We start from the raw sequence: 25,740 nt of genomic DNA on the forward strand, positions 1-25,740 counted from the left end.
CCATGAAACATCTCTGTTTGTCTCCTGTGTGGAAGTATTACATGCCTGTACATAGACAAAAGCCTTTCAGGCATAATTGCAATGTGGCTATAATTTTTTGTAGTTTAACTATTGTGATAGAATCAGTTGAAATAGTAAAATGGTAGTAAAAATAATTTAAAATAAAGTGGTTATTATTTTAAAACAAGTCAGTAGTCAGAACTGAAAGAATAGGAGAATGACCATTGTAAAAAAGGGAGATATGGTTAGAAATGGGATTCAATGAGGCTGGAAAGACAAAGTAATGATAGGGCAGCAAAGTGCATGAATACTTCATACAAATGTCATATATGACGTCATGAGAACTGGATCAATCAAAAATTATCATTGAGGAAGAAGTCTGGTATGACATTACTGGCTTGTGAAAAGCAGAGGAATAGAGTCATGGACTAGCTTATGATTGCTGAAGAGGAAAGGTGATTGGGCAGTAGAACAGTTTTCAAAAGAAATGGATTGGGAAAGAGAAAATTGAAAAGTCCATGGCCCTGTTGCCAGTTTCAGTGTGCTGTGGAAGGGCTGAGGAAGAAGATACAGAGAAGGATCTTATGAGAATGCTGTGGAATATGAAAAGCAAACAGGTGTAATTTACAAACAGAACTACATGTTGAATATAGGAGGATCTTTTAACCTGTGAGCAGTCACATGGATCGAATAGATGGCATGATTAAACTGTTCTCTTGAGGAAAAAAAAAAATGTTTGCACACTTTCCAGGGCCTCTTCATAAAACTTTACAGCCCCGGTGTGAGTAGGGCTTAGATGTGGTCAAATATTGTACTTCATTGTTTTAGCCAAATTACAATAATTTATGATACATTTGTAATTTACAATGGATCAAAAATAGTGGGGAGGCCTGAAAATATCTAATAAACCACACACCTTTTACACATATTCTTTGGTTGCTTTGGGGGAACTGTTCCTGCAGTCTTAACTATGTGAATCCTGGTCAGTATGATTCTGTAGGTGGTGAAAATTCTTTTACATCACTAGATGAGAGTAGATTTAAGAGAGATATCTGTTCTCAGATTGTTCATCTGAATAACTGTAAGTGCATTTTTTTCTGTGCCATCAGGTAACTTGTCTGAAGCAGTCCTGAAGTTTGACTACATAAATTACCTAACTTCGTAGTGAGATTTATTGTATTTTCAGGATTTATGATATCTTAAGTCCACTGTGTAACTACAGAACATTAATATTTTGAAATGGTGCAGTTTTATTTTTTTCCCTTATGGAATTATAATGTGAGCTTTATTCAGAGAAACAAAATAATGGTGCTCTTGCTGAATTCTGCATTTATTTTATCTCTTCAGACTTATGAAAAAAGTAATGCAGTCTACATGATTTGGTTTGATTTAGAGTTCATGCTACTAGGAATATGTAAGATTTCTTTTCATATGCTGCTTTCTAGCTTTTTATTCATATCTTTGGATAGGAATAAACCACATTTGCTGGATTCTGTCTGTCTTAACCTAGCTTACATTACATATAGTGCATTATATATAGCAAATATTATGCAACTGCAAAATTAAATATGTTGCTTCTTCCCTCTTTTCTCTTTAGCTGAGTTAGTCCTCTGCTTCTATTTTTGAGGGAAAATATCAGCATGTGTCCAGTGATACAGCTGTGATTTTGTGTGTATGGGTTTACACTTTAAGATAAAGAAATCACTTTAACTAGTAAATTACAACATTAACAAAAGTCCAGAAGTGTGGAACAGGCTCTGTATCTATAGGAAGGGTAACTGGAAGATGTGACTTAACACTACTACAGATTAAGGCAAACTGATTTTACTCACACCTCAGTGTAGTGAAAAACACTTTCTCTCTAGCTCTTCTTTAATAAATATTTCTGCTCTTAACTGTTCTGCTATCTGTTCTTCCTCTTTTATCTGTATCTTTAGCCTTGCAGAGTTTCAATGGTATCAGAAAACGTATTTCCTGAGAGTTAGATGCATTATGGGTTTCTTCAGATCTAATCACATCCAGGCTAATGACACACATTTATGGAAGACACACACTCCATGGTATATTAAAGTCACCTCCAAGCTTTAAGATCATGTCTATTTGATTGTGTTGTTGCACATCTTATTTTGTATGGAGTGTCCAGAAGGCTTTCTAAATCTGGAAGCCACAGAAATTTCAGACCATATCTGCAGTGAAAGATTTGTGTTTTTTAAGGAGAACAAAGACAAGGACAATCAAGACAAGACTCAAGAAAAAAAAAAAAAAAAAAAAAAAGTAATTAACTTACATCTATTGTCTCTGCTGTTTTTAGAATTTCAGATTGGAATGTTTTGGGAATGTTTTCTATGTGAGGTTTCAAGCATTTTTTTAAAAAACTTAGTTTCTAAATACTTCTCTTTACTAAATGATGTTACTGACAGGGAAAAGTTCTGTATCAAAGAATAATAAAATAGATATGTATAAAAGAATAATAAAATAGATGGTACTTATTTGGTTTAGTCAGACTTGCAGTACAATACCTGGTTTTCATTTACTTTATAAGTTTATTCATTGAGAGTCTCGTTTGTTTCTAAATCAGTGTATAATAGCCTTATGCAGACCACTCGCATGCGTCAAGATGAACAATTGATCCAAATAAATGCTACAAGGAAGCAATAAGTATGCAAATGAAGACTGCCTATTGACGTGATCTAACTGTAATAGAATTTTATTCCATGCTTTTGTTCTCAGATTTGAATCTATTTCTATCAAAAGATACGTTTTAGTGGATTACAAGCCAGAGAGCCAGAGAATTTTCAGACTTTTGTTTGGGGTTTATTGCATAGCTTCTTGATCAGGAAGAGGTTGATTCACAAAAGTGCTTTTGTGTCTAAATTAATTGGTCTATTAGTGCTTCCTTCTTATCATTGTTGAATGAAAGAAGTTGGTGCATTACCATGCCACAGCTTCCACTAATTCATTAATATTTGCAACAATTAATAAAAAAATAGTATAAGCCATTTATCTCAAAATATATCAGCTCAACAGGTATCCAAAGTGAGAAGATACCTATTAACTTTTATTTTCCTCCTTAGATTCTACTAGAATTATTATTCAATATATTTATTAGTAAAAATTTAAAATATTTGTAACTAATTTTTTTTTGTAAGTCACTTTGGTGTATAAACATTTTTTTTCATAACAAATACTTTGCATGAGGACTTTTAAAAATGCAGTTTAAAAAGAGAAAAAATAAAAAAGGAAAAAAGGGACAGGTGACTGATATGGAGCCAAATACTGTTCATTTGTTTCTAAAATCTTCAAAGAAAACTTGTCTGGTATTCAGTTGTATCCATGCTGAGCCTCCATGACACTGATAGAATGCCCTGAAATAACATACCAGGCATATTCCTAATTTGAAAATAATATGATTCTAGACATCTTTTGAAAATGTCTTGAAAAAGTTTTATCCTAATGCAGTATATGACTCACAGCTATGCATTTTTATGGATATTAAAAATAATAAATGAAGTATAAGGGGCTCATGATAGAGATTTTCTAACTGTAGAGAGTGCTTTTGACATATTAGGAGTGCTTACTTCAGGGATATAGATATATATGTAATAGACAACATTTTTTAAGTACTTTAGCTGCATTTTGCTGGTGATAGTCATGTTTTATTTAACAGTTATAGCAATTATAGCTACACGACATTAATACAACCTGCAATATACAGGTAGAAGTCAAACTTTGTATTCATTTATTTGTATTTCATCCTATGGATACATTGCACTCATCCAGATAAAAAGGTATAAATATGCCACTTTTTTTTTTTTTTTTAACATGTAAATACATAGCACACTTCATCAAAGCTGTCAGCTGCTATGCTTTCATATTACATATATCATATGTACACTTAACATGTATTCATTCTGCAAACAAAATTAATTGCCTAGAAACATAGTCTAAACATATATGGTAGAAGCTGCTTGTGTTAACAGTGAAGTTTTCGTACTGTCTTGGCATTTGGTATTAGATGGAAATTATGATTGGCCAGCTATAGAATAAAATTATACAGTTATTATCAGTGATTATCAGATGAAACTCAGGTTTTTTCTTTATTTTAATTTTTTTGTTTATATTGCTTTTACTAATTTTGTATTTTCAGTGGTATCTTGATAGTGACTTTAAAATTTCATGAAAATTATAGCATATTTTTGTAGTGTGTGAACTTTTCTAGAATTCTTAATCTAACATCTGCAGTTTTAATTAATTATGAGCAATCTTATGTGACTCATTAAGAAACTTAAGTTTTTAAATGACTGAAGTTGTTTATTTATATATAAATTTATTTATATATATTTATTAGGAAGAATGCATTTGTTCTGGTAAGGATGGTAGCTTCACAGTTCTTTATAATTATTCTTACTTTTCAAGATTAATTCCTTCCGTTGTTTTGCTGCAAATAGATTATTGGTACAGAGAATGACACTGTCCCTCAGATTTTCTCCATGTCTGAGATGACAGTGTCTTTTTGAATATGAAGTAATAAAGTAAGTAAAGAGATTGTTGCTTTGGCATTTAACTTGCATGCATTTGCACTTAGTTTTTTGCGAGACAAGAGTAACATTTGGTTCTGAAAAATTATCTGTTGGATTGACCATGAGAATTAATAGCTGTACATTCTCTTTTCTCATGTTCTATAGTTTGGTCTTGATAATATTGACTTTGTCAGATTGTCCCAGTAATGCAGTCCTTTCCAGAGTGTGTTATGTGGATTCTGAATTTCCTGTGGTTATATATCCCTTTGAAAAGGTTTTGGATATGTGATGTTTGATTCAACATAAATTATAACAATTTAATAATACAAAAATCTAATAATGGACTTCCCATTGGTGATACTGAGCTGAATGTTCAACACTTGAAAGAGAAAAATTACATTTATATTCAATTAGGTACCATTGCAAAGAGTCGAATATCATGAGCAAAAGTGTTTATGCTAGTTAACATACCTTTTCCTATCCAGCTTTTTCTTCAGCTTCATTTCAAGGATTGATTTCGCTGTCAATTATAACTTCTGTTATTTCCTCAGCTCCTATACTAACCCTGTCTTTACTGTTCTTTTTCAACAACAGTAGTTTAACCACTTCTTCTTCAGCTTTCCTTTACCTTCTGGTGTCTCTGTTTTTTTTTCCCCATTTACTGACTCTGCTCTGCAGATTTCTCTCTAAAACAACTTTTGGCCCTTTCCCTCAGTGTCAGTTTTAACCTTCTGAATACATCCTCTCACGCCCATCTCCTTTGTCTATGTCTGTACATTACACGATGTGATCACAGAAGAAGCGGAATCATCAAGGAGAAGAAACTCAGGTCTGTCTCTTCTACTGCTTTTCTCTGTGTTATTTTTTTCATTTTAATTTTTCTATAGACTGTATCACAGTTCACCTCACATACTTTTCACTTTCTTCCCACTATATATATTTAAATATTGGCACACTTTAAGAATGTAATTTTTATTACCTATAAACTATGTACTCTACAAAAAGTGTTAAAAGGTGACTGATGACAGTGCTATTACATAAGATTTTAAACTGATTTGATTTCTATCATATCAGGTATTTCCCATCTCCACTAATTGAAAATTAGCCTTTAAGGATCCAGCTAGCACATGAATCTATAATTTGTTTTTTCTTCAAATGCTACCAAAATTGTGGAAACCCTGATAGAATTAGTTGTTTTTCACACGGGGAAGGGTATAATTTGGGAACTGAATGATTTTAGCGAGTTAAATTTCAGGCACTGGAATTTCAAACTTACCTTCATTAAATAAAAACTATTTTGATTAGGAGTTGTTAGTGATCAAAAGCTATTATCTCAAGCCAAAAAAATGTAAAACGTGAGGTTATGATAACAAGAGAAAGAGTGAGAAGTAAAAATCTTGTAGGAGCTCTAACTTAGCTGTTTTGTCTATGGCTTTTCTTTCATATTGTGCATTACTTGTGATTTAATCTTTCATAACAAATTTTAATCTGCCATTTTATTAAATTTAAAGTACTTTACATTACTGACAGAGAACTAGATTCTAGCAAGGCACCGTAGCTCTGAAAGTGCAGTAGCTGTTCACACTTCCCTGTTTTTTCAGTTGTGGTACATCAGAATAACAGTAAAATTCCCCATATATAAGTTAAATTATTTCACTTATAAAACTAATAGTTTACAATTTTTGTGTCAAGGCTCTAATTTTCTGTGCCTTTGCTATTAGCCCAGCAAATTTTGGGTACATCGACTGGTCCATTAAACTTAGGTGGTATTTAGTGAAAAATTTTTGTCTTTACTGTGGCTGGCTTCTTCAGAACTCAGTTTTACCTTTTGTAATACTTCTGTCCTAGTCAGAGTCAGACATTATCTTTACAGATTCTTGTAGAAGTTACTTGCTGTGGTTTTCATACTAAAGAAACTTCAATATAGAAACCACTTAAATTAGAGGAGGGCAAAAGTTGTCTGTGGGCAAGAAGGCAAGTGCTGGTGTGACTTGAATTCCATCTCTGTAATTTAGCACTTTTAGTAAGTAATAAATTATGTGGTAGAAAGACTGATTTTAATTACCTTGTGCTTACCATCCATTCCCAGTTCCTGAGAAATTATTTGGAGTCTCTTTCATTATGAAAATGGAATTAGAGGACTGAGTGACCCATTTCCTATCTGTTCATAATTCAAGAAAAGGAAAGTTGTGTACCTTATTGTTCAAGAACCTTCCTATGAGTTATTGGTTAAATCAAAATATTGAATCAGCACATGTTATTCTTGTGGTTGGAAAAAAACAGACCTTAAAATGATATCTAGTGTTTCAGAAAAGCACATCTTTTCATCACCTGTGTTTATTGCACATATGGGAGAAGAATTACCTGTGTGTTATTAACTTTTTTTGACTTTCCAGTTCAGGCACACTTTTGCCAAACACTGTTCAGCTCTCTTAAACTCAGAATTAGTTTATTTTGTGTATAGTATCTTATTTTTAGATGTATATTTAAAACAGGTACTCTTCCATGTTTTATCTCAATGACAAAATTGCTTACACATTCAGTACAAGGTACTTTGAGCAGTCATGTGCACAGATGAAAGCAAGGATGACATTTCAAAGGCATCCCTTTGGAAGTTTTCCCATTGTTTCAGAATCTGCTTTAAAAAGTCTGGAACTAGGATTATCTATTTATAGGTTTCATTAGGATTTGATTTTCACGATATTTACCGTACTACCAAACGTTCATGTGAATTAAAGGATTAACTATTGATTTGATGTGTTATTAGGCTGAAAGGTTTTGTGAAAGTTAAATAGCTGAACTTGTGAATCTTGTATTGAAAGAAAAATATTGCCATTTCCTCTCTGGATATGATAATCTTTAATTACAAAAATGAGAATTTTATTCTAGATTTTTATTAATTGAAAAGTCCTAGGAGAATGAAGCAAAGCTTATGCTGTATATGTCCAAATGCAAGTTCAAGAAGCAATGTATACAGCACAAATGCAAGTTCAAGAAGCTAACAAGCACATGAATTAATATTTCTATGTATCTTCTGTTATCTAATAATGCTGCCCAAAGAACCTTAGTGATGAAAGAGACATCTTTTTTTTGTTACTAAGATGATTTGAACCAAACAGTTACTGTTGTGCCAACAGGTTGCAAGTAATACTTACTGTGGTTTTCAAGTATATGAGATACAGAAAACATTTTTTAGCCTTGCAAAATTTATCTAGGCCTGACTCAAGTAACTATACAAAAAAAATTGATCACCAAAACACTGAAGAGGCTAATCCATGACAGTTTAAAGGCAGTCAGTGTCCATGAGGCAGAAATAGTTCTGGATATTTAATTTTAAGTTTATTTTAGAATGAGAAGGGACAGAGTAATGATACTGAGTCATGGCTGCTTTTTGAGGTGGTTGTTAGATGGAAGTTAGAAGATGGGGTATTTGGGACATTTCCTTTTCTAAAGGTCCATGAAAGGCAGAGAAACAGAGATTCTGTTGCAGTTCTTTTTCTGCAACATCTGGAGTAAAACTCTCATGAGAAGATCACATGAAGGATTGATTATATCCTAATTATGAGAACAAAATCCAAATAGACAAGGACTTTGAAATAGGCTTTTCTCTCTCCATGTTTTATCATTTTTATGGAAAATGGTGTTTGTCATAACATAATTGCTGGAGCTAAAGCCGATAAAAACGAAAAAAATCTTATTAAGGATGGATGACCAAACTGGAAGCACTCATTCCCTGGTCAGTGGAGAGCCAAACAGTAGAAGGGTTTGGCAAATAAACTGTTGGAGAAAACAAGGGCAAAAAGTTTGTATGATTGAGAGAGTATAAGTGTAACAGATAAACTGCAGTCAAAGACAAGGACCATAGGTATTTATATTTTTTGTCTTTTAGCATCATGAGAGGTTTTTCAAACCTTCAAAGAGTGAATCTACTGTGATATACTTACCCTTTATAAGCAGAACATGACACTCCTCTATTTTTGAGTTATTGTTAAAGTCAGTATCCAGTGACACCCTTTCCTTTAAAGAATAGAATGGTGCTTTGTTTTGCTTTTGTCTTTCTTATGTTGAAAATAAATTTCTGGATGGAATTTATAGCATTTAAGAACAAATGTGACTAATAACTTGTGCATCTATGAAGATTCTTGTGATAATTAGTTCGACCACCATATTTAAAGTCTGCTGCCTTAGACTTTGACTGAGGCATTTAAAGAGGTGGAGACAGGTAAAAGCCAAGTTCAGTTTGTAGATACTTAGCATGCTAATAGATGTATCAGATTGGATGACTGGGAGGCTCTTTGTCCTTATTTTTTATTTTTATTAAAATTGAAACTGGAAACCAAAGGCCTCAAAATCCAGCCCCCAAAATAGCTGTATGTACTGACCTGTATAAATAAAGGCTGTTCTTCAGTCTGCTGAAGGAAAAACAGGGAAAATACCAGATTGTATAACTGAAACTGAGACCAACATTGTGCAAAAGAGAGAAAAGCATTAGGTATATCTGTGTTATCAGTAAATGTTTGCTAGTTGAATTTGTAATTCTCCCGACTCTCACATGCTGGTGCATATGCCTCTGTATTTGTGTTCTTTGGTTAAATCTTTAACCATATTTATGGTTATTGAGATGCTAATGACAATGTCTTGCATTCTAGGGATAGTTGAAGAATCTCTATTAATAGCTGTTTGCTTTTCTGGAAACAGGCATAGTTATCGAGTGTTTGTGCCTATTTTTGAAGTGGCTTTATCAGAATGTGAAATATTCTGTGGTTACAGTGTGAAATACACCAGTGGCAGGAGCTCTGAGGAGCTTGCATACTTGGCAGGCAGGATGCTGGAGTGCTTAACAATAAGACTCTGAAGAGTAAGACAATGCAGAGTTTATAGCATGGTTGATCTCAATGGATTTTTACAAATACAGAATGTCAGGGCCTAGACATCTTCAGATTTTTTCCTTTTACATTTTCAAAATTCTGCTGTTTTTTATTCACACTGGAAGCATGTGGCAGAATTCTTAGGAGAAGCAAAGGGCAGTTTTAGCTAATACTAGTCTTACTGCTTCTTTCTTTATCCCTTTTTCCATGTGGGCACTCAGTATTTTTCAAAGGTCACCAGAATGCAGAATACCTTTGTATAAAGCAGCAAGGGCAAACATCACAGAGTACCCCACAAAAATCACTTGAGAAAACCCTAATCATTACTTTATTAAACATGCAAAACAGTGTTTTCTGGTTAGCTTCAAAAAATCTTTGTCCTTTACCAGCTGCAGAGATCTATTCCTGGTGATGAAAACCTGAGCTGACCTTGTCAATTTATAACTAGTATTCTAGAGGGCTTTTTTAACTTTCTCTTAGAACACCAAACCATCTTTTTAAGTTCTTTTACTAAGCAGCAAGTATTCTGCAAGTAATCCAAAGTAACATTGTTAAAGTGGCCTAAGCATTGTGATAAAAATTTGCTTAATTTGTGAGAAGTGTCCCTCTGAGGTTTCAGTCTTTGTTTAGCATGTCAAGTTTGAAGCAAAGAAGAAAAAAACCAACCCTCAGTTCTCAACTTGAAACCAGGAATGCAAAAGCATGCTGCCCCACTAGGAAGCTGGCTAATAAGTTGTCTTCAGTCAAGCATTCCCTTTTAAGGACAGTAATTAACACTTCAATCTCATTAAAGAGTAATATAAAACACTTAACCAACCTTTTTTTTTTTTTTTTTTCCTTCCTTATTCCTCATTTCTGTAGATGTCATTCATATTCTTTTCCTTCTGGCGGTGATGTGGACCACAGACTCTTTGAAAAGGCCTCACTTGCTGCAATGTTAACTTTTGTATTTTTGCACATATTGGACATAAAGCCCCAGAGTGATATTCGGCAGCCATTTATATCACACATTACTTGATCTTCTGCTAGACCCTGTAGCATTTAGGCAATTATTTTTTTCACACTATAGACAGATAGAATGACAAAATGTAGAGACAATTTCTTAGATGTAGAGTCAGAGTCAAATGGTCTGGAAATATGAGGAAATGTATTCATTCGAGAGTAAGACCTTTAACTGACAAGTTTTGATGTTCAAGTAATTTTTAGATTTTGCTTTTATCTTGTTTAATTTGTCTGTTATGATAAGAGTATTGTTTCAGGGATTTAATTCAGTATGCAATTAATTGTAATGTATTCTCATAAATAACATTTCAAGAGAAACCTTGATCAAGAAGTCTGACTAGCATTTTTTAAATTACTTACCAAAAGTTAGGTCCCTATTTATAACTTTGACTTTTAAAATAAAATGTTAATTAATAATTTGCACTACTTTGAAAAACTGGACTCAATTTTCAATGAAGCACTTGAGTAAAGAAACTAATTTATCCACTCTATAAATACAATTACTAGTAATATTGCTGATTTTAGTTGTTTGCAAACAGAAAATATTTTACATTTCTATTTTTTATGTCATCGTCCTATCTTATGCCTGTAGTGAAATGAGGCAACCAGGTGCCACAAATTGCCAGGGAGTGGCATGAGCTTGTGTTAAGCCCACCTGTGCCTGATTAGGGCGGGCCCCCACTGCGTATGAGCAGGATTAGGGGGCCAATAAAAGGTAAGGCCTGAGACACAAACTCATGCCACTCCCTGGCAATTAGTGCCTCCTGTTTGCCTCATTTCACTACATATGCCTAAATTCAGAGATAAACAAGGAGTTCCACATCAGTGTATTGAAATAAGATGCACATCCTCCAGTGTTGGAGGATGCAATATCTTTAATTTAAAGCAAGTAAGTTTAGGTTTATTTTAGGTACTGTCCTGACCTCACGTGAACCTCATGTGAAAGAACTAACAGTGAAAGAAAGTTTCCCCAGTGAAAGAGCTAACCTGTTGAACTGATCACTGTACATCTAAAAATCATTCTAAGAGGCAGTTCAAGAGCAAACCGGGCTCTGACCTCACATTTGGGGCAATCAGGTGTGAGAGAAGGATGAAACCCTGGGAGGAAGAGTGTTCAGCTCAGCCCCTCCAAGCTGTAACCTTAACGCTGCAGAGTGAAGCTCCCCTTTATGCTCTAAGGAAGGCAGCAATTTTTGAGCAATTATTCAACTCTGCCGCCAGGGTTGGATGGTCTGATATCCTTCTTCTTCAGTAGAACTGTTATTCTCATCAGACATGTATAGTCATGTTCTGCTCAAGGGCACTTAGGGTCCCTGCTCCACAGGTCTTCTTGGGATGAGATGAGTAAAACCTGCCAGGTTCTCATCAGAAGAACAGAATGAGCTATGGCATTTTTAAGAAAAATACAGCTAATCGAAGCCATTTTAGAACAGTTTTACTTTTCTTAGGTACACTCTTGCATCAGTCTCTTGATTAGAATTCTTTTCTGTTCGTTTTATCTTCCAGATACATGTTAGTCGGTGAGGTATCTATTAGATGTATTAGTAGCTGTTAGTGAAAATAGACCATTAAAGACCAGGGGAACATGACTGTGTATACTACTTTATGAAATGTCAGGGGTGCCAGGGGTGTCAAGGGTGCCAACAGCAATGCCAACTGTGATGGTGGATGAAGGTTTTGAGAGTGGACCTATAAGTATTTAAATCTCTCTATCCCTACAGTTTACCTAATTTTTTCATCAGCATACTTCAATATATTCATATTCTGATTAAGCTGAAAATATATAGTTATTTTCTGAAATGTACAGAAAAGTGTCCTTCATGAAAGCATTGATTTTTTTCCTCCAAATTGTTTAATTCTGAAAAGCTTTCATTCTTAAATTGTGACCACTGGATACAGTATATGCTTTTCACTTTGTAAGCCAAGGTGCTGGGCTTTATGTAATTATTTATTGTAGAAATTTGTAATAAATGTCACAGCACTTCAATTCCACTTTTATAATTCAAGAATCTAACATGATATGCTTGCTTATACTTTTCTAATAAAATTTAATAATAATACAATAATTTTCTAATACTTGCTAAGGCTTCTTTTCTATAAGACAATTTGGAAATGGTTTTGGTTTTTTTTTTTGACAGTCTTTATTTAAAGACTCTTGGTTGAAAGACATATAGATTAATGGACTTCTAGGAATTTTTAAAGAGTAATTATCCTATGTAGTATTAGGTTTCTCCATTAAGATGGTATTTACAAGGAGTCACATGCATAAGACAAGGGGTAATGGGCACAAGTTGCTCCTGTTGAGATTTTGGGCACAATAGGTAAATTTTTCACCATGAAGAGAGTCAGACATTGGAATGGTCTCCTAGGAGAAGTGGTGGATTCCCCCATTTTGGTAATTTTTAAGTTTCAGCTCAACAGGGTGCTGAGATATTTCATCTAGACTATAGTATTAGAAGGGCTGGACCAGATGATCCTTGAGGTCCCTTCCTACCTGACATTCTGTGTTTTCAGACACAGTGAAGATTTATTTTCACCATGGGCACGAAGTAAGTTGAAAATGTCATCTTCTGTCTGAGCTCAAAGTCAAAGATATTGTAATGGTTCTTTCATCTATTTTGCCTTATTTTGAATCAGTGGTATTACTATCAAATTGCAATCTGCTTTGGAAAGCAATGAGGCAGGAGGAGATTTGTATTTTATATAGGTGATAGCAACTTTAAAATAAAAAACTGAAAGCCTGAAAAGCAAACACAATTATTTCTTTCTGCTATTGTTCTAGCAACAACCACAACCCACACAGATAATACAGGCCAGGCTACCCAAAGGCCAAAGCATGAGAATGCAAAAGGCCTGGTTTATAAACTGTATACAGTACAAGGCAGGAAAGATTTGGAATGGGAGAGGTTTCAAGATCATTTGGTATCCACTGATTTTCAAAAGTTTAGGCTCATGACTTCCCATATCTGTTTCCCATTAATTTGCCTAGCAGTTCCACTAGGAATTGTCAGCAGAACAACCTTGATCAGGATGAGATGCCAGATCCTAGCAATGTCTGGTGCCTTAGTTATGCTCTCTGTAGGAACATATTTCGAGTTCTTCACAAACTTCAGTGTGATTTCTCTTAAAGTATAAATTCACCCTCTGCTTAGATACCCATCTATGAAATGGCATTTTCATAAATATAAAAGATCTGTTTCCCTCTTCAGTCTGTGTACTATACAGTAGATCATAATTTTGTGAGCAACCCTCAATAACCAATAGTTCTGGAAAAATATTTAGTTCTAATAATACATGCTATCTTTGGTTTGTAGCTTGGGGCATATTCGTGGCATTGTTTTAATTGAATTGAATATCATTTTGACTTATAGTTAGAAAAAGAAATGTAGAGTCTGTTTAAAAGTTAATGTATTTCTAATTAAAGTAAATTTCATTTGACTTGAAATTCTTCCACATTAATTACTAAATTTGGATTTCAGAATGCAGTATTTGTGGGCTGCCAAATTATTTGAGAGGGATTCAATGTATTTTAATTTCATTGTGACAGAGGAATGCCCTGAGCCATTTCCAACCTTTGATATGCATTTAGAATACATCAGTTAGCTGGATTTATATTCATGAACTGGTTTCTGAGTATTGATATTAGTGTCTTTTGTTCTTCATATTTTTTTAAGTCTAAGACAAGCCACAGTAATATCACCACTAAACCTTTTAACCTTTTAAGTAAAAGCTATGTAATTGATTAAACCAATGATGATTTGAAGTAATTGCTGAAAACTATTCTGACACATTTATGCTTGAACCATTAGACTGCATATTGTGTGAGCATTTCATAAAACATACAGCACAAGCACATTTTTTATTTCTATTCTTGTGTCACCCTATTCAAGAAGACTGCAAAGTAGTTATGCCTGACATTTTTCTTGCTCTTTTTTTGTGTTGAATGTGTTAATGACTCTGGAAGTGCAAAATACCAGTGGGTTCCCTCCACCAAGCCTTCACTAAGAGTGCACAAATGTACACACTAGCATGCAGTGAATATGCCTCTGGATGTAGAGCACCATACTTGGTTGGCAGGTTAAGTTCATCAAATTAATTAAATTTGGTGGGTTTTATCCATTTTTTTCTTTTTAATGCATGGTTTATATCACTATTATTATTTCTGCATTTTGTCTCTCCCCCTCTTTTTGTTTTACATATTGCTTTCATGTGTTTATAGAAGAAAAGAAAGCAGAACCAGAGAATGGGGATACAGGTAGGGTGACTTATTCAATGTATTTTTATGTTTTTGCCCTTAATTTCTTTGGTCTATTATGTTTAACTAAACACATACCACAGAGTTAGATCACAATTTTGATGTGTTTTAGTGGTTTCAAAATAGGCTCTAGGAAATGGAAACTAAGAAAGGGCTTTCCCAAATGGATTGTCTTTGCTTTTTTTTAAAGGATGTCAAGCTTGAGTAAAAAGTGGGAAGAAAAAGACTAGAATCAGCTCCAGAAGGCTCATGTATCCCTTAAAATTTCTGTTCTGTCCTGCCCACGCCAGGCTCAGAGTGTGGTCACAGGCACACTGCCTTTTCCTTCTCGATTGCAGGTTTCTGACTTTCAGAGTCTCGGTGTTTCTGTAGGACTGTAATCAATAGTTTTCCTCCATGCCTGAGCTTCTGTGCCTCTCAAATTTTGTACCCCTCTTGCCCATGCCTATCTCAAACTAAATCTGTTGTAATATTTTAAGAGAAAATCCACTCTGCTTCTATACTGCAGGTTTCCCTTTTACTCTCTGTGCCCCAGGTGCCCCACTGCTCATCAAACTCCTTCTACAAACATCACCAGCATCTGTAGTAGTTAGAATAGCTTAATAATTCCCACTGGAGAAGACAATGAAAGATCACACAGCTCTCAGGGGTTTTTTTTATGTTTTTATTTTTCAAATAGGTAGATTTTCCTTAGGCTGAGAGGGGTGACAAGGCCATTTTGTTGTCCTTTTAGTCTCTAATGTGGACCATAGGCTATCAACTAGAGAGATTTACCCTAGAGAATTACTTACCCTAACCAGAATTTCACCTCTTTAGCTCCAGACTGAAATGAATGGTTGGTTATCTCTTTGTAAAAATTTGACTGTGTGAGCAGTTGAGGCCAGGAAAAGTTAGGTACTAACTAACTCCCCCTAAAATTATATCATAAAAAAACTTAGTTTTCAGTTATGAGGAAAGCCTTAATGGCAAGGTAGTGGGATCTTAGTTTACTTCAAGTTAAAACATGAAAATAATGGTTTGTGCTTAAAGCTGGAGCAGTAATTCTAGTGCTTGCCCTGAGTCCTGATGTAGGAATTATGCAGCTGTCACCTAGACTGTGGTAGGAATTATGTGGATGTTGACTCTACAGGACACTCCTAGGTTCTGCTTTAATAAAAGAATCAAATGGAGTTCCTTATCTTCTGTATTTCACATGCAATAGTAGCTACAGCTAAAGCTGGGTACCTGTGAAGAAGGGCCTCACTCAGTTTTACTCAGTTTTACAGCCTCTCTAGGTTGCTTGATTTCCTGATGGCACTTCCACTCACTAGTGGAGTTTGAGGTCTATTCTTCTGGTTTGCTTATGCAGCCTCCAGGAACCTTTATTATATGTGTCTTGAGACAAAGCATTATCTTTTATTACAGAATACCCTTTAGTTTCATTTATCCTTTAGTTAAAATTTTACTTACACTTCCATTTTTATTGGCTGCATTTCCATAAATAAAATCAAAGGTAAAGTACAATTCATGCCACCTAAGACTTAATTTACTTAAGTCACTAGTGCCAAACTCTGGCAAAAATTAGTGTCTCACTACAGTCCTCTTGGATCCAAGGGCAGGTTACAGGTTTGCTGTGCACAGTACTAGGGCACCTTAGTCTGGCATTTCAGTACTGTGCACTGTAGTTGTGCTGCCTTCCTTCAGCACAGTCTCTTCTGAAAATATTGATAATGGCTGGTATTCAATTAACAGCTGGCTTTTTGTGAGCCAGGTATTTCCCAGTGCTGATGAATACTGAACTGAGCTAAGCTTCTGGCCATGTTTTTTTTTAACCTTAGCGTTATTCAAAATATGCAAAATTCTGAGATGTTGCCTAGAATATAATGATCCCAATTGTGTTTGGTGAGGGATGTCAGACAGTTCTTCCATCAGTCTTTTTTAATTCTTTGTGTTACTACAGATGAAGTTTGAGTGTCTCATTACCTGTTTCTGCTGGAGGCACATCTCTTGTCTAGAAGCAAAACTCCAGAAGGAAGTTAAGGCAGAAGTGTACAAATGAACTCACTTTTGCCTGGTCAACATTTGGTTGCATATACTTGGTGTATGCATCATGGCCCTACACGAAAAAATATCAGAAGTGTCTTTAGTCTCTGTAGTCCTGAAAATGTGTTTTGCTGGGCTCTAGCTAAGGACTGAATAACACAAGGGCTCAGTAAGCCTTGTGCTACCAGTGTGAAAGCTCATGTTCCTACATTTTCAACATTATTGTCAAGTAATTGGTAGATATTGTTAGCTTTGATTTGTCTACAAACACTCCATATACACCTCTCATTACAGTGGAGTCCTTAGGATAGGACTGACTTTCAGCCTTGATTTTCAAAATCGTGTTAGGAGCTGAAGCTTCCTAATGCACTCAAGCAGTTACTGAACCTTCTAGAAGTACTTTCTAACACTACTAAACCCTGACACATAGGTTTCAGCCACATATAGGTTTGTCAGCAGAAGTGGAGATGGTTACAGCCCTGCATTTCCACTGCATAGTGTGATGTGCATGCACTTCCCATGTGAATGGGAGGTACCATGACACTCCTTCAACCTTTCCTCCTCCCACCCAGATCAGGGCTGCAGCTGCTTTGGTTACATCAAGATGAGCCCCTGGCAGGCAGTGACCCTGCACACTCTTTCTGCTCGTCAGCTCCATGCAGAGTACAACCAAAGCTGATCTTCTGCTTTATGAACTTTCCTCTGCCCTCAGGATTCCTTAATTTTTACAAGTAACTGAATTCACTTGCTTGTTAAAGGCAGTTTCAAAAAGACATAGGAAGCTAGATTTTCTTTTAATACGCCTTTATCGGGATTTAATTTTTTCTAATATTTACTGTTTTTTTCTCTTGAAACTATGATGTGCCACAAATTTTGCTTATTTTGCTCAAGAACTCAGACTGAGGGCTTATGTGTTATAATTCCCTTTCAACTGCATCTTTGTGCTCGGTTTTGAAGATGAGAACAGATGGAAACCTAACTTTCACTTTGCTAAATGATAAGAATGGAGTTATTCAAAATAATTCTGAAATTTCTAATTTATTCTCAAGACATGTAATTTCATCATTTTTAATTTCCTTCAATTTGGTAGAATAACAGGGTAAAAAGAATATATGTGATGATTTAATAAGAAAACTTTATAAGAAAAATTGTCAAAATTTTTCTTTTGGTGAAATGTTATTTTCATAAAATGTATAAAATATATTTTATATTATATATACTGTAATAATATCATTTATTATATAGTATTATAATATATTGTATATTATATATTTCATACGATATATTATATATTATACATTATATATTACATATCATTATATAATATATTCTATATTGTATGTTGCATATAACATTATGTTATTATGTTGTATATTATAATATGATGTTATGTATTATATATATCTTGTATATTAAAATTTAATATTTATATAATATAAGCTTTTTATATTGCTGAAGGATGGCTTCTACTGATTGTTCTGCATTTTACTGATTGCACTGCATCTTAATGACAAATTTGCAGTACTGCTTTCAGGCCTTTAATAGTTGCAGAACTTGTAATAGGAAAAACTAGCTATATTATTTGGGGGAATTTTCATCTGCTGCTGTCTTTTTCATTTTTTTCCCTCCTTAAAAAGCAGCATTTTCCCCCCCATTAATTTTTATGTGTCTTCATATTCTTAAAAATTCTGATGAAGTTCCCTGGGAGTGTTCAAGGCCAGGTTGGATGGAGCTTTGAGCAACCTGGTCTGGTGGAAGGAGTCCCTTCCCATGGCACAGGGATTGGAACAAGGTGATCTTTAAGGTCCCTTCCAACCCAATCCAGTCTGTGATTCATTGTTACTTGTAGAATAAAGATGGAGAATCTGCAAAGAAAAATCTGAACACAGAGAGTTTACAAATAACAGTACAATTTAGCCTTATTCACTTCCCTCTCTCTTCTGTGTTTCCCACAAAGTCAGCAAGATTCAGCTGACAGGTCTCTCTCATGCTATGTTACTACCATTACTGTTGTCAGAAAAAAAGAAAACACAAAGCTCAGAGGCCATGTGAAAAGCTCCACTTTACTATTAGATTATGACTTAGAAATGAGGTTTAGATTTTAAATCAGATATGTGTAATACACTAGAATCTAATATTCCAATCTCAGTTCCATAAATGAAACTCCAGATTGTTCAATATATATAATGTACAGAAACTTCCATTTATGATTTGTGGGATTTAGAAATTTTAATCCTAGACAACTTCTGTGTTAAAAAACAGAAAATTTAAGACAAATGTTAGTCAAAATGAATGTCCTTTAGAATTCAGTTGATAAGAATTACTCATTAATCATACTACGTGAAAGCAGAAGTAAGCCCATCTGTATTAAAGACATGTATTTTGTTTGATTTTTTTTTTTTTAATTAAGAGCTATTTTCTTCCTCTTGTTTTTCTGTTTCTCAGTCTTCCACCTCAGGTTTGGCACTTCCTTACTGTTTCACATAGTCAATTGTGGTGTTACATTATCAGTTGGCTGAAACCAGCTGCTGCCCAAGTCTTATAGTAAGAACCCATCCCTAATTGAGACTAATGATGTATTTGGGACAGGAAGAATTAATTCTGAAATAATTTTTGAAGTTGTGTGTTATTAGAATGTAATACAGTGATGCCACTGGGTGGCTCTTTAACATTCCTTTATGAATCTTTAAATTGGTTTGGGTATATTAAGGATATGCTGAAGGGTAAAAAGAAACTCTGCCAGCCTGTGGGTGTTACTTGATTAGTACTTAGGTATAAAAATAATTGTATCACACTCTAACAAATGCAGAGCTAGGATCTCTGCCCAAAAATAAGCAGGTAGTCTTTGCATTCCTTTTTTAAAATAAAAGACTCAGTTTCTTGTGAATGTTTTTAAATAGTAAAATTCTACAGCTCTACTTTATGGAAACATTCTCTTCATTTGCATTCATTTTTTCCACAAAGTTGTTTCATTTGAACTGTGTAGATTACACAACACCTATGAAGATTTCTGCTGAAATACTTATCTACTACTTTTCCTCCGCTTGCAATTTTTTTTCCCTGCAAAATTGAAACGCGTAAAACTATATACACTGTAATATAAGTAAATAAGAATTCATCTCTTTCTGTTATAACTTCCATAAGCATAACTTTAAACTGGGAATTGAAGACTCCTTGTGTATTTATTATTTTTTTTTATTATTTTTTTTTTAACTTAACAGGTGCAATGGATGTAGAAGAAAGGAATCGCCAAATGAAAATGAGCAAGTACAAACAGGTAGCAGGATCAGATTCCAGGCTGGAACAAGATTATCATTCTAAGGCAAGGGAGTTTTGTTTTGAAAAGCAACAAAATATACTAAATTGCAATATCCAATACCCTTTTAGAAAGTAATAGATGACTTGGAGGTTGTTTCTTCAGTAAAAGGTTCTTGTGTTTCTATAATAAAATCACTGGAAACATGCAGCAAAAGCCTTAACACAAAGTGTTAGTAATTATTAAAATTTAAGAAGGACAAGTTAAATTAAATAAAAGTGCCAGTGTTCATTGGCATGAACAATAGAGCCATGATTTAAAAGCTCAGAGACAAGAAAAAAGGAGGCTGAATGACAGATGGAATGAGAGCTATTGAAACTTGTTCATGTCATTCATGTACCTTAACACAGGGCTAGCTTGATGTATTGAAAACTGGAAGAGAAAATTTACTTAGTTCAATAGTAGCAGTTTGGCTTTTGGAAGAATATTCTATATATTGACACAAGCCTTCAACCCAGCTGTGGCATTTTGCCAAAAATATGAACTCTGAGTTGTTTCATAGTAGTATAGCCTGCGTATATGATCCAGAATTTCCTGCTGTTTGGAACAGGGTCATGTCACATACAGTATGTTAATTAAAATGATCAAGATATTTTCAATTTAAACTTCTATTATAAAAAAATAATTTAGTGTCCTCTAAAAACTTGGCCAATTGAGGTCAGATTGTAAATGGGAAACACAAGACTTCTGACCTATAAAAGCTGTCTGAGGAAGAGAAGTCTGTTTTAGACTTTATTTCCAGGATTTATTTATTTCCTTGCTCCAAGGATTGGCAATTAAAAATTGAAGACAAAGAAATCATAAAATTTATTAAGTATTATTAGTTTTGCAGGTAAATTAAACTAAGAAACTTGATACAATTACTTTGTGGAATGTACAGTGTGGGAAAACAGGAAGAGCTGTAGTGAAGCCCAAGAAAAAATGGAAATCACTATTAATGAAAATAGAACCAACAAAGCAAAAAAAAAAAAAAAAAAAAACCTGTGAAAAAGACAATTTAAAATTCTGTAGATGTGCTGCATGATCATTTGGATATTTTAAAAATTTAGGGATCACTGCAAAAGGTATTGGAATTTTTATTAACATGTAGGAGGGACTTGGTATACTGTCATGTTTCATGTTGTCACAGCAAAAATTTTCACCTATATCTTCATTGTCAGCTTTGACAGGTGTTGCCTTTTAAATATGAGTGTAATTATGTGAGCAGACCTTCTGGCACAAGTTATGATTGTCTGTACCACAGAAATACGTTTGTATGTATTGTATGTATAACCAGTCTTATTATGCTAATTTTCCTGCTTCCTCAATACTTGACTGAAATTTGAATCAGAAGTAGAACTGGTATGGAGTAAAGAGAATGAATGGTCCCTCGTGTGAAGGAGCTGGATAGAATATAACTACCTGAGGAAATATTTCCTTCCCTTGTTTTTCAATTTCACCCCTGCCATATTTTTGGGCCTCACTATAAATATTTAATCTATTTTATTAAGATTCTACCTTCAGTATTATTGGAATGTATTAAAGAGGAATAATACAAATTGAATTACTTTATGAAAATGGTGGTTTATTGCACACATCAAAAAAATAGTCTCCAAGAATAAGTAGTTAATTTACTCTTCTACCAAACTTTATTTTCAGTATTTGAAAAGGATGTATTTATTCTGTCAACGAACTTACGGAACTAAACACTGAATATTCACATATATGTACTAATTTGAAATGCATACTTAAATTCGTGTATTTTTAAAGCCATATGAGAATCACAACTCTCATAAGCCCTATGAGAGTTCTGTCTTCACTTTTTACTGCTTCAGTTCCCCTTAATTAAGTGCCTAAAGTATCTAGAGACAGAGGATAAGGAAGTACAATTTATCTATCTGTTTTCTACAAGAATTCTGCTGGAGTCATGTACTGAAACACATTTGTTAAATGCTGTCTGAAGTCTCACATTCTGTATTCTATGAAGTGACTTCAACCTTTTAAATCTGTCAGGAAGCATAAGCAGGCAGGGAGGAGTGCCATGCATAAGACAAATACCATTAAGTAAGCATGAAGCAGCATTCAGGAAAGCAAAGACATGGAGTTTTCTTTTCCAGTTTTATTTCTCTCTTTAAATGAAAGTCAACAGCAACTCTATGTCCCTGATGATTGCTTTGAGATAAGAAAAGATATGATTTCTTGCTAAGAAGCAACAACTCTTAGATGTTAAATTAAATATTAAAACAGGTATCCTCTTTTGTTCTACCTCTGGAAGTCATTACTAGAGGCTTTAGAGGAAGGTTGATGTGCTTCAGTGGTGCAAAGCCATATGTTAAGAAGTTTACTTCCACAAAACTGTGTTCTTGGAAGCTGCTGAAATATGATTTTCTCTTATATTTTTCCCTCATGATTGACAGAATTGAAGGTGATGTTTTTATAATTCATATACCTGCCTCATAATTTTTTGAAAATTAAGTGTTGTGCTTCCAGAATATTGTGTGTACTTGAGTTTGGTGGGTAATGTAATATACTGTGAAAAGGAGTATTCTCTTAAAATGCAGTAGAGGAAAGCACACAATGTATTTGATTATCATATAAACAAATTTATGACCAAGGTGACATGACAGGAAAAATACTGTGGGCTTTAAGGATGAAGTAAAAGTATTTCTGGTATTGGAATACCTATTTCTGAATACCACTGAGTGAGTATTAGTAGACTTTTACTAAATAGGACATACACTGAAGTCTGAATTGCAGTGCTGGCAGAAGCTGGCATGCAGAAAAATCTTTATTATGATATTACAGAAAAAACAATAAAACAAAGCACAGTAGCATAAGAGTTTTCCACCAGGGAAAAATAACTATCTACCACACTGTGTCTCTTCAACACAAGTCTGATTTATGTAATTTTCCTCAAGAATCTATCTAGTTTATTGTTTTGCATAAAATCTAAGGCTCTCTCTTCTTAAGTGTTTAGGCAAGATTCACTGAAGAAGAGAAGCTGAGTGAGAAGCAGCCCAGATTCACTTTGGGTTTATTTGGATGATCTGGCTTTTGAAGCTGGCTCCCAAACTCTCTTAAAACCTCTCTGAAACTCTCTGCCTTTCTTCTTGCTTGGTGCTGCTTCCATTAGCTCTTCTGGCAAACAGTTAAGTAGCTCCTTCCCCTGACCATTCCCACCACTTCTCAGATTCAGGAATCCCTTCTGACTAATTAAGGATAAAGGATGGGAGGAATCATGCAGTTTGTCTCTCCTTGCCCCCATGACTGGAATATGCCCAGTGGGTTGACTGGGGAAACAGAAAAAAAATAAAATATACTCCTTGTGTATGGAGTCCTAGAAGTGTTTGCAATCAATGTGAAATCAATGTAGAGTCAAGACAGAACTCCATCAGCTCAGGCCATCCTAGCCACTACAGAGGGTCTGAGTAACCAGATGTATTGAATGCCATAGTAAAGGGCAGTGGATTTATGTTGGATGAGAGCAGTGAAAAAACAATTGTTTTCTTTAAGAAAAAAATGTAAAACTGGCAACTAGCTGACACGTGTAAACCTCAGAGTGTTATGAGGCTCATTTTATTTGTTTTATTAGGAGAAAATAGTGACCTAGAAAAAAAAATCTGAGAAATTCAGTTATCTAATATAGCAATTAGTAATAGCCAGTAATGTAGGAATTAGGAATATAGCATAGTACTGCAACAAGGAACAAAGTTGGGATAGAAGACATGAAAGACCATGAAAACTGAAATTTTCACTGGTGACAAGATTATTTAGCCAAGTGTATAAAAGAGTACATCAAATATAGAATGCAATACACCAAAGAGGACTTTCTAACTCCACTTTTAATGATTCAAATTGATTATAAGACTGGAAGATTCTACATCATCAGATGTATGTAATTCTGCAGTTCCTGTTAATCAATAACCCCAATTTAGGTTTCAGATGAAGTGTAATTCTCTGTGTTTGGTATAGAAGAGCAGTAATATTAAGCAGTGTACCAAGCTGCTTTGTGATCTTCTAACCTGCTAGCAAGACCCAGACAAATTAAGCTGTGGACAGTAGGAATTAAGTGTCCACTTAGTTTATTTGAATAGTGTAGATGCAGCTGAAATGCCCTTGGAGCATGGAGACACTGAAAAACTGCAGTTCTTCAGATTGAGACATTTTGATCCAAAAATGAGTCCTTATGGGTTACTCATCTGCAAAAGGTAAGAGCTGTTACACTGGAGGGGGAGGAGGTTGACTTTGAATACATCAGAAGCAAATCTTAACTCACAGTCTTGTCACAAGCTGCAAAAGTGTCCAAGAGCTGCCTTTTTCCTCTAAAACCTGCAGGAAGTAGTTTATCTCTTCATACAGCTACATATGGTGTTTTGGGGTTACCTCTGTCCTCTCAAAAATAAAACAGAGCAGTGCACAGAGAAGCAAAGATTGTTAGCAGAAGCACTTGTCCCTTTTCTTCTTGAAATCCTTGTGAAAGAGGAGTTGAATAAACTTCCAAGCTAATAGGATGATGAGAACTTTGAAATTCTTACTGTATATAAAGCTGTAGTTGATTTGTATTTAATATCCATATTCCCTCAAAACAGTGCAGAAATTAGAAATCTGTATTGTAAATATTTCTCTTTAAAAAAAAACATGTTTAAATTTTAAAATTTTTGATATCTGAAGAAAACTTGGAAAGACAAGAGAATTAGAATGGAGCTATGCTGAAGAATAATTAGGAAGGCAAAAATTAACACACCTAATGCCACACACAAATAGTCCATGTAATTAATTCTGTAAAATATATATAAAACTAAGGGACTAACCTAAGTAGAATTTGATAGGCTTATAAATGGGAATAGCTAATATTACAGTTCTGGTTCCCATAAACACAAGTTTTACAGATCACTTAAAAAAAGACTGAAAATTGTAGCTACATGAAATGAATTCAGAATTCTAATTTTGAGCTCTATACACATGGTGATATAGAAAACATCTCTCATTTCTGTTTTTGTCAAACTATATTTTGCTGGTGAGTTAAAAGAAATATAGTGACTTTGTATATAAATGTGGATAGGTGTGATTTCAAGTATTTTCTTTTTAAGTTAATGATATGCAAACTGAAGTTTCTGTTGCTACGCTAGTATTTTTCTTTTTCATTTAATTAAATCTCATTATTTTGGTTTTGATGCTTTTCTAATTTAATTCTTTAAATCTTGAGTAACTATGTCTATTAAGATTTAAGGTACTCTGTGATGCTGTGGCTAATACAAATACTTTATTTACATATGATGATGGCTGAAGTATAAACATTTGAAAGTAGACTGATGCTTGTTGGCTGTCGACAGGTACCTTCTGAGTCCACCATTTTCTTAGGTTTTGCGTAAGCTTCTATTACTGATTCTATTACTAATCATATTTCTAGAAAGCAGAAGTTAAATTCATTATAAAGTGTTGTTAAAGTAGCATGTAATTTTGTAATGAATATTAAAGATAGAAAATTGCTCCTGAAAGTAAAAACTAAAATCAACAGTCTATTTTGGCTTGGAATATTCATCAGTTATTGGAGTCCATTGAGAAAAAAGGGATTTCAGTAGCAGAAATTTACTTTTCTTTCCATTTAAAAAACACACAAAAAATACTAAGTGTAGCAAAAAGTCTTAAGTTTTACTCTTACAATGACTGTTCTTATGCAAAAAGCAAGTATTTTCCAGAAAAAAAAATTATATCAAACAAATATATATCCAATATACATCACGATATATAAGAAAAGATTTCTATCAAAGCTGGATT

The 25,740-nt window shown here is 34.2% G+C and overlaps 1 protein-coding gene across 36 annotated transcripts in view; it reads left to right on the top strand.

Annotated features, from left to right (window-relative positions):
• Positions 1 to 25,740, top strand: part of RIMS2 (regulating synaptic membrane exocytosis 2) — a 419,884-nt gene that overhangs the window by 314,218 nt on the left and 79,926 nt on the right. For 6 of the 36 annotated variants that reach the window (XM_030444582.1, XM_030444583.1, XM_030444590.1 and 3 more), the window contains 2 exons: positions 5,317 to 5,349; positions 19,889 to 19,989. The exons of 21 other annotated variants lie outside the window; for them this stretch is intronic. In XM_030444582.1, coding sequence (XP_030300442.1) covers positions 5,317 to 5,349; positions 19,889 to 19,989 — 134 coding nt within the window. Of the gene's footprint in view, positions 1 to 5,307; positions 5,350 to 14,609; positions 14,646 to 19,888; positions 19,990 to 25,740 lie in introns of all 36 variants that reach the window. 9 more of the 36 variants (XM_030444589.1, XM_030444584.1, XM_030444585.1 and 6 more) reach the window with 5 other exon arrangements.

This window comes from Calypte anna, chromosome 2 (genome assembly GCF_003957555.1).
Source record: "Calypte anna isolate BGI_N300 chromosome 2, bCalAnn1_v1.p, whole genome shotgun sequence".
NCBI classification, from domain to species: domain Eukaryota; kingdom Metazoa; phylum Chordata; class Aves; order Apodiformes; family Trochilidae; genus Calypte; species Calypte anna.